Source organism: Octodon degus, unplaced genomic scaffold (assembly GCF_000260255.1).
Source record: "Octodon degus isolate 3935 unplaced genomic scaffold, OctDeg1.0 scaffold00307, whole genome shotgun sequence".
NCBI lineage: Eukaryota > Metazoa > Chordata > Mammalia > Rodentia > Octodontidae > Octodon > Octodon degus.
Genome location: NW_004524883.1, coordinates 694,622 through 706,123, shown reverse-complemented (window position 1 = coordinate 706,123; position 11,502 = coordinate 694,622). Strand labels below are relative to the sequence as shown.

The 11,502-nt window shown below is 43.7% G+C and overlaps 2 protein-coding genes and 1 pseudogene across 2 annotated transcripts in view; 2 read left to right on the top strand and 1 right to left on the bottom strand.

Moving 5' to 3' along the window:
- Positions 1 to 760, top strand: part of LOC101561909 — a 3,973-nt pseudogene extending 3,213 nt beyond the window's left edge.
- The window catches only part of Gmpr2 (guanosine monophosphate reductase 2), an 8,051-nt gene extending 1,206 nt beyond the window's left edge, over positions 1 to 6,845 (bottom strand). Inside the window, exons 1-8 of the mRNA XM_004647483.2 lie at positions 6,831 to 6,845; positions 6,080 to 6,175; positions 5,821 to 5,940; positions 2,869 to 2,952; positions 2,528 to 2,701; positions 1,136 to 1,217; positions 938 to 1,044; positions 720 to 761 (exon numbers count right to left, since the gene is read on the bottom strand). Of these exons, the coding sequence (XP_004647540.1) occupies positions 720 to 761; positions 938 to 1,044; positions 1,136 to 1,217; positions 2,528 to 2,701; positions 2,869 to 2,952; positions 5,821 to 5,940; positions 6,080 to 6,166 (696 nt within the window). The 5' untranslated portion in view covers positions 6,167 to 6,175; positions 6,831 to 6,845. The remainder of the gene's footprint in view (positions 1 to 719; positions 762 to 937; positions 1,045 to 1,135; positions 1,218 to 2,527; positions 2,702 to 2,868; positions 2,953 to 5,820; positions 5,941 to 6,079; positions 6,176 to 6,830) is intronic.
- A 285-nt stretch (positions 6,846 to 7,130) lies between these two features.
- The window catches only part of Nedd8 (neural precursor cell expressed, developmentally down-regulated 8), an 11,228-nt gene continuing 6,856 nt past the window's right edge, over positions 7,131 to 11,502 (top strand). Inside the window, exon 1 of the mRNA XM_004647464.2 lies at positions 7,131 to 7,413. Within this exon, the coding sequence (XP_004647521.1) occupies positions 7,396 to 7,413 (18 nt within the window). The 5' untranslated portion in view covers positions 7,131 to 7,395. The remainder of the gene's footprint in view (positions 7,414 to 11,502) is intronic.

Below are 11,502 nucleotides of genomic sequence, written 5' to 3'. Positions count from 1 at the left end.
TTTTCAAAGTTTTATTGATAAACATATAGCAATGAGACAGTTTCAAATCAAATCGAAAGTACAGTTTCAACAAATAATACACTGCATATATTCTTAGTGGTTATTTGCTGTACAAGATGCAGACTTGTTCTGCAACATTTTTAAAAGAACCTCTGGGAAGTCCCTGTCTGACTTCTATTCTTCTTGCAATCTGCTGGTCATTTTTTTACTGCTTCCAGGTGATTAAGACTTCAAGTCTAAGGCCAGGGATATAGCTCAATGGCACAGCACCTGTCTGGCAAGCATGAGGTCCTGAATTCAATTCCTGGTACCAAAAGAAAAAGACTTCCACTCTCCTTAGACTAGAGGTCTCCCACATTAGTGTAAGGATCATTTGGGAATCTGAAGAACGCAGACTTCTAGTCCCATTCTTCAGAGGCTGATTTTAGTGGGCTTGAGTGAGGCCCAGGAATCTACAAATTATGCAATACTTTAGTGAACACTCAAGTTTAGTGGCCAGTGGAGATGGTACTGGCACATATGGCCTCATTTGGAGAATCCAAATGAGTCAGATTTCTGCTGTTGGTTTGCACTGGGGTAATAACCATAGGAAAGTGTCAGTGTAATCAGTTCGTATTACAGAAGTCTGTATAGCTTCCTGAACCCATCCTAGCCTAGGCCCTCAGAGGTGAATCATCCTCTTCTACAGGATCTTTCTGTGTCTTCCCAGTTTTCTTACCAAAAGCTTTGGCCACATCACCAGGACAGCTACAGCCTCCATCCTGCAAAGTAAGAGAAACTTTATGGGGACAGCAATGGATTTTCCAAGCCTCCTTGGCAACATCCTAATGACCCACCTTAAAGCTGATGGAAACGCAGGAATCCTGATCTATTTCTACCAGAGCCGCTACACTGCAGAAAAGTCAACCTCATATCCAGTCCAACCCTTAAGTCTTACTGAAATGATGTGGCCTTTGAGGCCATGAGCAGCATCAGCACACTCCATCACGGCACTGAGCTGTGGGTATCCCACTCCAGTTTTCTTCCGGGTTGTACACACAGAGCCTGGCATAGGACAAGACAAAGGTGAGAGTGAAGTGCTTCACAGATATTGGCCACCAAAGAGTTCACTAGTGCCTACAGAGAACCAGCTTACCTGGCCCAATTCCCACCTTGATGATGTCAGCTCCAGAAAGAATCAGCTCTTCCACCATCTCTCCTGTTACCACATTCCCAGCCTGAGACACAGCAATCAAAATAGAAATGGAGAGGAACTTGGATGTTTTCATAGACAGCATGGCTGGACACTGACTTTCCAATGTTAATACAAAGAGAAGGGGCTGGAGAGATGGCTCAGTGGTCTAAAGCACCTACTTAGAACAAGCTTGGCAAAGCATCAGGGACCGCGGTTCGATCCCCCAGCGCCACATGCCAGCCAGCCCGCCCCCTGGTGGGCTGAGCTGGCCACACACACACACACCACTCTCTCTCTCTCTCTCTCTCTCTCAAATAAATAAAAAAAAAAAAAATTAAAAAAAAAAAAAAAACAAAGAGAATGTACCACTGTGTCCTCCATTGAGCCCTCTAAGAGCTTTTAGTCAAAGGGCTGTATTTCCTAACCCTTTCCTCTCAGTCTCCACAGTGCAGTAAGAAGAATGGTGGGAAGCAGGGTGTTTTGAAAGAAGCATGACCAGTATTTACACTACGGTAAAACCAGGATCCAAGATGCATTACGATGCTTCACGCAGTAAAGTGGTATGATCAGTAGTGAGGCAAAGCTAGACCAAACTCAGGTCTGAGTTACAAGTAAACTTACTTCCTTTTCACCATCAGGTAAATCAGACATATCCTGTCCTATTGTATTGTAGAACCGCTTAGGCTTTAGGGAAAGGAGGCAGAAATAGCAGTGTAGGCTACATACCCATATGCCTGGCTGTACTTGCATTTTTTACTTTTCTGTAGTACTGGGAATCAAAACCATGGGTCCTCAGCCACTGAGCTTTGTCCCCAGCCCCTTCTGTATTTTGAGACAGGGTCTTGCTAAAATGCCAAGGTAGGACTTGACCTTGAAGTCTTCCTGCCTCAGCTATCCAAACTGCTGAGATTATAGCATGTACCACCATGCACAGATTGTATTTGCTTTTGAAGGACAATACAAAGACACCTCCGACGTCAGTGATGAGGCCTCATCATTATTCCCCTAACTTCTAAGACTGTTTAATGTTACACCTTTTACATGATTGTAATACATATCCATTTCATTGAGTAGATGTGTATGTACAGTTTCATTGTGGTTTGGTGAGGTTAGGGACACTAGATTTACAAAGACTTAAGAATGAAGGGTCAGAGATATTGCACTAATCAGTTTATATTTTAAACTTAGAAACATGGGGCCAGCCAGATAGCTCAGCAGTCTAAAGCGCCTACTTAGGCAAGCACTCAGGAACTGAGGTTCAATCCCCAGCACCATATGCCACACCAGCCCTGTCCCCAGGGCAGGCTGAGCTGGCCCAGCCAGAAAAAACAAAACAAAACAAAACACACATACCATGATAGTGTGTTGGGGGAAGCGCTTCCGGACATTCTTTACAAATTCAACAAAGTGTTCAGAGTAACCATTTGCTACATCCAGGCATATATATTTCACCTCAGGAATAGTTTCCAGGATCTGTTCCAGCTGCTCAAAGTCAGAAGAGCCTGTGCCTGAGCTGGCAGCGAGATACTGTGAGGAAAACAGGGCTTTTGGTATCAAGCATTAGACCAGCTTGTGGCATTGTATCAGAGATGATCTGGTGAAGCAGCCTACAAGGGGTAAGCACAAGGGTTGGTCCCCAAGAAGCCAAAAAAGGATTCCTTTTAGGGAAGGGAGCAGGGTAGGCCCAGTGTTACCTCAAGACAGTCAGGATTCTGGCTAGCGAACTCTTGCCATTGATCAAGGCTGTAGTGTTTATGGACAGCAGTGAAGAGGGAGAACTGGGGAAAAGAAAGAACCAACAAAAAGGAGAAAATGATTACTGTCTCTTTCACTTGATCTTAGCCAAAAGGCTAAGAAACAATTGTCTCCTTTTTTTTTTTTTTTTTTAATTTTTGGCAGAACCTGTAATTGAACTCAGGCCCTTGTGCTTGCCAGACAAGCACTTTCTACTGAGCCATCTCCCCGGCCCCAATTGTCCCCCTTCTTAGAACAGAGTTTTTTAATATTCTGAGAGAAAATACTGGAATTTGAAATGCCATTTTTAAAAGTTCATGGTTAAGCTAGGATTTAATTCAGTAATTCTCCCTAAAAATCTCAGTAGGACTTTAACATATAAGCTAGTATTTGTCAAATATTCTTATCAGTTTACTGAGTTATCTATACTGCATTTGATGTGCTAGCACATACAATGCTTTTGATCTAGAAAGTGACAAGGTGAAGCTGTTGATATAATGGAACAAGTATCGGACACAGGAAGTATGAAGAAACCAGAGGGAGACCAGATATCCTCGCTTGCTTGGCCTCTCCTAAGGTAACCTAGTATGAAAATGAATCCAATTTTGGTATCTTCTGGTCTACTTTCTACCAGTAATTCAGTAAGTCAAAAGGTAAGGTCTTAAGGTTAATGGAGCTGATAAAGTGCCATCTCATCCTTTCTCCTTTTCTACTAGAGGACACATTTTCTTCTTTTGGACATAAACATGAAAAACATGTATCATTCATCTATTTTACTCAACCAAACTAAAGATATAATGACTCATCAGGTTCCCATTCTCTAATTCAGCAGATGGCAAGGAATATCCCAATACTTTGAGAAAAGCATTAAAAAGGATTTGAGGGCTGGGGAGATGGCTCAGTGGAATAAGTGCCTCCCTGGCAAGCACAAGGGCATGAGTTCAATCCCCAGTTCTGAAAAAAAAAAAAAAAAAAGGACTTGAATGTTGGTGTTTGAGCTTTTAAAGAGGAAACACGCGAATAGATGACAACAACTGAAAAAAAAAAAAAACAAAAACGCAAGAAAGTTATGTATGAGTGGCTCCAGGAAATGCTATACTTCCTCAGAGGTTATCAACACTAGCTAAAGCTGGTTCCAGGTGTGTGGTGTACACCTGTAGTCCCAGAACTCAGAAGGCAGAAGCAGGAGGCTGGCTGTGAATTTGAGGCCAGCCTGGACTACATAGCGGACCTTGTCTCAACAACAAAAACAAAAAACCCCACTAGCTAAAGCTAAAACTAAATTCTCTCTCAGTAAAGCTATACCATGAACATGCTGGTACAAGAAGTTGTTCTAGGCCAGTGGTGCCAACCTCTGGAACGCATGCCACAGCCAGCTGTTTTTTACCATTGAAAGCTCAAAGTTTTGCCGTCACTGTTCCAGCCAATCAACAGGTCTGAGTACTCTGGCATAATGTGTCATGATGAGCACATCCCATATATGCCAAGCCTAGAAAGAGGTTTGCTTGCATCCAGCCTTTTTATTATTGTGAGATATGGCTCTAAAATCTGGTTTCTTTAGCAATACTGATAGCCAATCTCAAAGAATTAAGACAGTCTCTAACAAGGGTCATTTATTATAGCAAGTCTGTTAACTCTACAGTCATATTTACTGTTCCCCAGTCTGTTAGTCAGGGCAGGCAGGCAGGCAATGGACATCTGAGTTCCTTAACAGTGAGTGGCAACATGAATAAAACTGCATAACTGTCAAACTCAGAAATCACACTGGACATTCCGCAAAGACACAGAAAACACTACTGGACACAAGGAGATGAAGTGTATAAGGCTAACAGCAACAGCCAGCAACAGAATCCATCAACTAGGACTACATAAATTAACCAGCAGTGTGCACAAGTTCTCAGAATGCCCAGGGAACTATCTACCTTCTGAGCTACAAGCACAGAGGCAGGTAATAATACTGACTGGTGTAGTGTCTTCCATTTTCAATACGAACAACCTGTATGTAAGAAAAAAACATTCATGGGGCTGGTGAGATGGCTCAGTGGTCTAAAGCACCTACTTAGAACAAGCTTAGCAAAGCACAGGGACTGAGGTTCAATCCCCCAGCAACACATGCCAGCCAGCCCCACCCCCTGTTGGACTGAGCTGGCCACACACACATAAATAAATAAAAATTAAAAAAAAAAAAAAAAAGAATAAAACATTCATTTGGGGCACATCAGAGCAACTCCCAGGAACCCAGGACTTAAGATTTTTTTAAAAAGGAGAAGTAGGTATTAAGATTAACTCTTTCTCAGCTGGGTGGGGTGTCACACAATTGTAATTCCAGAACTTGGGAGGCTGAGGCAGGTGGATTGCTGTGAGTTTGATGCCAGCCTGGGCCACACAGCAAGACCTTGTCTCAAAAAAGAAAAAAAAAATCTCAAAAAAATTAATTTTTCTTTACAATATTCTAAATTATGAAAATTTAATATTCAAACTTTTCTGGACGAAAACAGTGAATGTTTAATGTTGCAAACAGTTTTGTGATTGAAAGGACAGGCATGATGGGAGGGGGTGATCTGTGTAGTGGAAAAGGGTGATCAGGTATAAAGAGAAAGTTCTGTTTAAACAATGGGGCTGGAGTGATGGCTCAGTGGAATAAGTGCTTGCCTGGCAAGCACAAGAGCCAGTGTTCAATCCCTGGTTCTGCCAAAAAAGAAAAATGGGGCAAAATTTTATTTTGAATCTCAAAGTTCAGACTTTCGATCTGATCAAATACGCCTCTACTAAAAATACTAAATACACCATTTTCACTTCTCATTGCTCAAGAGAGGTGACTGGAAGTGGGAGTAGGGACACAAACACCTCCGCAGGTAGTTAGGCTAACTGGACACAGACACTAGCAGGTAACAGGTATGAGGAAGTCTCACCTTGCAGAGAACCTTGGCCATCTCAAAGGTGCCCACAGTATCCATATTGGCAGCAATGATGGGGATGCCACTGTACATCTGCTTTGAATTCCGAAATGAAAAGGATCTTGTGAGATCCACCTACAGATGTGAACAGAAAATAGGCTGGTCATTCATCCGGAAAATAAGTATCACATTACCACGGGAAGCAGGCAACTTTCTTGACCCTGCCTGGCCCATATGGTGCATAGGGTCAAAGAAATTATGTAAACTGGCTCACCTCGCTTCTAGACTTGAGGGTGCTGCGTTTGGGCCTCAACAGAACATCCTTGAAATCCAGTTTCACATCGTTGTCAATATGAGGCATGGCTGGCAACTAAAGGGAGCCACAAACGCGGACGCGAGAACGGTGGAAATCAGAAAAAGGGACTTGAACCAATATCCCCTTCGGCTTCAATGCCCTGTTGGACTGAGGGCAGGGGCCCTTCTCTCCGCTTAGTTGTGGAGGTCCAGGTTGTAGGTCAAGGTGTCCTTCCTTAAGCCTGTGGCCAGGACCGTCCTATGGCTGCAACTGACCCTTGATACTTCTATCCCAACTATTAACTGTTAGAACTGCAATGGGGCTGAGTGTACCCAAGTACACTTCCTCCTCCCACCCCCTGCAAAGACCAATTTGGAGTAAGACCTAACTTAGAAAGTGGAAAGAGGGGTCGGGGAGATAGGTCAGTAGAAAAAGGAAAAAAAGAAAAGAAAGTGGAAAGACGGCTGGCCAAATAGCTCAGCGGATTAAAGCGCCTGCTTAGGCAGACGCAGGGGTCGGGAGTTCGATCCCCCGGCCTGCTGTGTGGCCCGGCCCCGGGGCGCACTGAGACTGCTATTGAGTGGTGGCGCGTGCCTGTAATCCCCACATTTTGGGAGGCTATAAACAGGAGGATAACTACGAGTCCGATCTACGCAGTCAGACCCTGTACACCCTGTCCTAAAATAAAAAAAAAATAAAAATAATCAGCTTCCGGCATGGGGGTACTCACAATTGCTTTAGCCAAAATGGCAGTTGACCAAAAGGTCTCGTAATTTAGCAACTATCCTCGTGCAACCCTGCTAAGTATTGCGAGCCACCCCAACAGGTTCCGCTAAATGCCTGCAGGAAGGCTAACCGAGGGATTCTAGGTGGGGGCGAACCTGCTCGGTCTTCTGGGTAACAGAGTTCACACACCGGAGCTGCTGTTGCGTCGGGGCGGAAGTAAACTACAACTCCCAGGGTGCAACGGATGGAGCTGCTTCCTGGTGTGACGGGAGAAGCGTTCCCCTCAGTCCCAGCTTCTTGCCATCCTGGCTCGGCGGAGACTCAGATAATCGTGGGGGCTTCATCACTGCTATAACTAAGGTGGCTGCTTTCTTTTTGCTTGCCACAGCGCTGAAACGTAACGAGAGCTCGATCTTGAGTCGTAAACCGCGTTGAAAGCAGGGGGAGGTGGAGCCACCGCGTGACCCGGAAGCAGAAGTGACTTTCTTAGGCGTGCTGGGAAGCCGAAGCTTTGCCCGCAGCGGGAAACGCACCAATTTATCCGCACACCACCTCAACCAGAGAAGAAGATGCTAATTAAAGTGAAGGTAGGAGAATGTTCCAAGCTACCCCAAACTCAGTGGTATCTGACTGGCCTCTGCGCCTCTTGGGGGATGTGGGGACCGCGAAACGCGCTTCTCCTGAACCTGGAGGGCGCTGACAGCTTCGGGATGCCGCGCGGGGCGCAGTGGGAACTAAGGGGACCCCCGAGAGATTTGAGAGCCGTGAAATGGCCCCGCTTGAAGAGCCCGGGGTCTCTGCGGGCCCTGCTTTCTCGCTAGGGCTGTTAGGACCCACAGGGAAACCGCCTTTGTCCAGGCTCTTTTAACCTCCGCAGCCACAGAGAAGGCCTAGCAGTAGCTTGGCTTCCCGATCTTCCCGGTCTCTGCCCTCCATGCTTCCTTTGCAGGTTACCTGCTTCTCTCCACCCCTAACAAAGGCTGCTTCGAGCGCAGCGCTAAAATATTAGCCAGAGAAACTGGGCTGTCCCAGGGGCCAGGCTAGGACGTTGCTGGTGGAGTTGGCAAGGTATGTTATCACAACCAGCCTTCTCGAGCCGAAGTAAGCACCTTCCTTTCTGAGAGGCATTGAGGACCAGCCTCACTTCCTTGACTGAAGCTAGTTAGTTACCAAAGTCCTGCCTGCTTTTTTGAAATATGGGGGTTGGGGGAGGGCTGGTAACTGATGCAGCTGAACACTATTTTTTTTTATAACATTTCGTCGGCTATTTTCTATATATAATAGCATTTGGGTTTCTTGGAGGGAGTGGGTTGGTTTATTTGTTGTTTTTTGAGACAAGGCCTCACTATGTAGTTCAAGGTGGTCTTGAACTCGCAGTGATCCTCCTGCTTCAGCCTCCAGAGTACTGGGATTACGGGAGTGAACCACCATGCCTGGCTCTATAATCACAATTTTTTTTTTTAAATTTTATTTATTTATTTGTGTCTGTGTGGCCAGCTCAGCCCACCAGGGGGCGGGGCTGGCTGGCATGTGGTGCTGGGGGATTGAACCTGGGTCCCTGTGCTTTGCTAAGCTTGTTCTAAGTAGGTGCTTTAGACCACTGAGCCATCTCACCAGCCCCCTATTATCACAATTCTTAAGTTTCTTTTCTGCAGAACTTCCAAGATAGCCCTTAGAAAGGTTTGAGGCCCAAAAGCATGAAGAAGGTCATTATTTTGTAAATTTTGAGTGGTGATCTGTAAAAGAATTTTTGGATTCTAAGCACCATTTTAAAAATACAGAAAGTAGAGTGTATGGCTAGGTACGGGGATTGTTTTGTGAAACTTGTTTTCATTTTGTGTTACATGTTACTAGTCCTTATGTATTTCTTAATCTGGTTCATTGTCAAAATTTGAGAAACTAACAAATGCTCAATACATTTTTCTGTCTTCTTCAAAGAAGAGCTATTACTATGCTTTTGCTTTGGTATTTTCTGTCTTTGCTTTTGTTTTTGGAGACAGCATCTCCCTCTGGGATTACAGGCATGCACCACCATGTGTGTGTGTATGTGTGGTACTGGGGATTGAACTCAGGACCTTGTGCTTGCCAGGCAGGTGCTTATTCTATTGAACTATCTCTCTAGCCCCATATGCAGCCTTTGCTGTAGTTATTTATTCTTACTATTAGAAGTTGAACCCAGGGCCTTGACACTGAGAGGCATCCTTTTGCCTTATTTGTTTTGAGACATAGTCATGCCAAGTTGCCCATGCAAGGACTTGAACTTGTGATCCACCTGCCTCACCTTCCCAGAGTGTGCTCATGGCTCATTCTCCCACAGTGCTGGGTTAATAAGCTTGTGCCACAACCCCCAGCAAAGATTTTAATTATTTGAACACACTAAGAAGGTTTAGCCAGGCCCTTTTCAGACAAAACAACTTACTATGTGTGACACACTCTTGATATTGATATTTTCTATTTTAAGTAGGTTCATTATTTACTGATGGGTTGAAACCCACAATTTAAAAGTGTTCCAAACTAGGTGCATGCCTATAATTTCAACATTCAGGAGGCTGAAGCAGGATTTCTGTGAGTTTGAGGCTAGCCTAGGCTACATAGTAAATTCAACACCAACCTCAACTAAACAGCAAGATCCTATCTCTAAAAATAAAAGTGTTCCAGATGGACTTCTCAAACTTTGAAATATTACAGTATTCTCAAACTTGAACTATTACTTCTGATTTTGTTGGTTGGATGAGACATTGAAAAGCTCCAAGAGCTACTGGTGCTCTTGGTCAAAGAAATACCTGTGCTTTGAATAGCAGGGTTCTTTCTAGATTTTGTCTCTTTTCTTTGAATCTAATTTTATTTACTCATGGCTTATAATTGCCAACCTTACATCTGAGAGATCTCTGTCCTGTATTTCTTTACTTTTTTTTCCCCTGCATTTCTTTTTTTCCCCCTGCCTTTGCTTTTTTTTTGTTTTTGTTTTTCTTTCTTTCTTTCTTTCTTTTTTTTTTTTTGGTTTGTTTTTGTTTTTTGCAAAGGTTTCATTGTGCAGTTCAGGCTGGCCTTGAATTTACTTTTGTAGCCTAGGCTAGGCTTAAACTTGCAATTATTCTTGTGCCAAGTTTCCAAATTCTGGGATTAGAACTATATGCCACCACTCCTGGCTCTACATTTTTTAATAGATTAAAATACATATGAAAGCAGTTAGCTTTTAATTACAATATAAATGACAGCTTTTATTAGGGTTCCTTTATGTTTTATTTATATATCAATTTTTCTCTCTGTAGTGACTTGCTTACTCCTTTCCTTTTTAGTATCACTGGGCATTGAACCCAGAGTGCACTGAGCGATATCCTCAGCTCTTTCTATTTATTTTTTTTTATTTTGAGACCAAATCTTGCTGTTCTCCATGTTGGCTCTAAATTTGTGATCTTCCTATCTTGGCCTCCACAAGATAGGAATAAAATAAAAAATAAAATAAATAAAATAAAATGGGGAATTACAGCTGTGTACTGCCACATCTGGATATAGCTACTTCTTGCGTATGTCTGTAATCTTTTACAGTTAACTGCTTCCTGATCTAAGTTTTGTCACTTCATCTCTGTAGTCCTGCCATAAGTGATCTTCCCAATGCCCACCACAAGTTAACCCCATCAGTCCTCCTGAATGTCATTTTTAGTATTTATTTATTTTTTGTGTGTGTGGGACTGGGGATTGAATTTGGGACCTTGCACTTGCGAGGCAGGTGCTTATGCTACTGAGCTGTCTCCCTGGCCAGGACCTCATTTTTAATATGAGACCAATGTCTGCTTCACTTTTCCTTCTGTTCCTATTACTTACTCTCTCTCTCTCTCTCTCTCTCTCTCTCTCTCTCTCTCTCTCCCCCCCCCCCCCTTTTTCCTTTTTCTTCCCCTACTCTCATTCTTGTCTTTGGTTTCATTTATGTCTTTATTTCTCTGTGATACTGCCAACCAAGTGCCATACCTTCTCTAAACTGTATAGTCTAAACCAACATATGGCATTCAGATATGACCATACTGTACACATCTTCCTTAAACTCTTTTTTCATCTTATCACTCCCTAACCCAGATCATGCAGTGGTTTCCTGTTGCAGATTACTTTGGCAAAGTTGTTTTTGCTATCTGGGCCCATTCCCCTCAATCTTTTTTTTTTTCCCCCCTAATACTGGGGAGTGAACTCAGAGACTTCACACTGACCTACATCCCAACTGGACCTGTCTTATTTTGAGACAGTGTCTAGCTAAGTCACTAAATTTCCCAGGTGGGCACAACTTTGGGATCCTCCTACTTCAGCCTTCCAGCAAGCCACCATGCCTGGGAATAAACACAATTTTTAAGAGTTTGATATAATGAGGGTTGCTTTTTGTTTAGTTTTGAGACAGGGCCTTGCTATGGAGTACAGGCTGGCCTCAAACTCATGGCAATCCTGCTGCAGCCTCCTGAGTACCAGGATTACAGGAATGCGCCACCACACCTGGCTCAGTGAAAATATATATTTTTTTAATTTTTTATTTTATTTTATTTGTGTGTGTGTGTGTGTGTGTGTGTGTGGCCAGCTCAGCCCACCAGGGAGTGAGGCTGGCTGGCGTGTGGTGCTGGGGGATTGAACCGTGGTCCCTGTGCTTTGCTAAGCTTGTTCTAAGTAGGTGCTTTAGACCACTGAGCCATCTC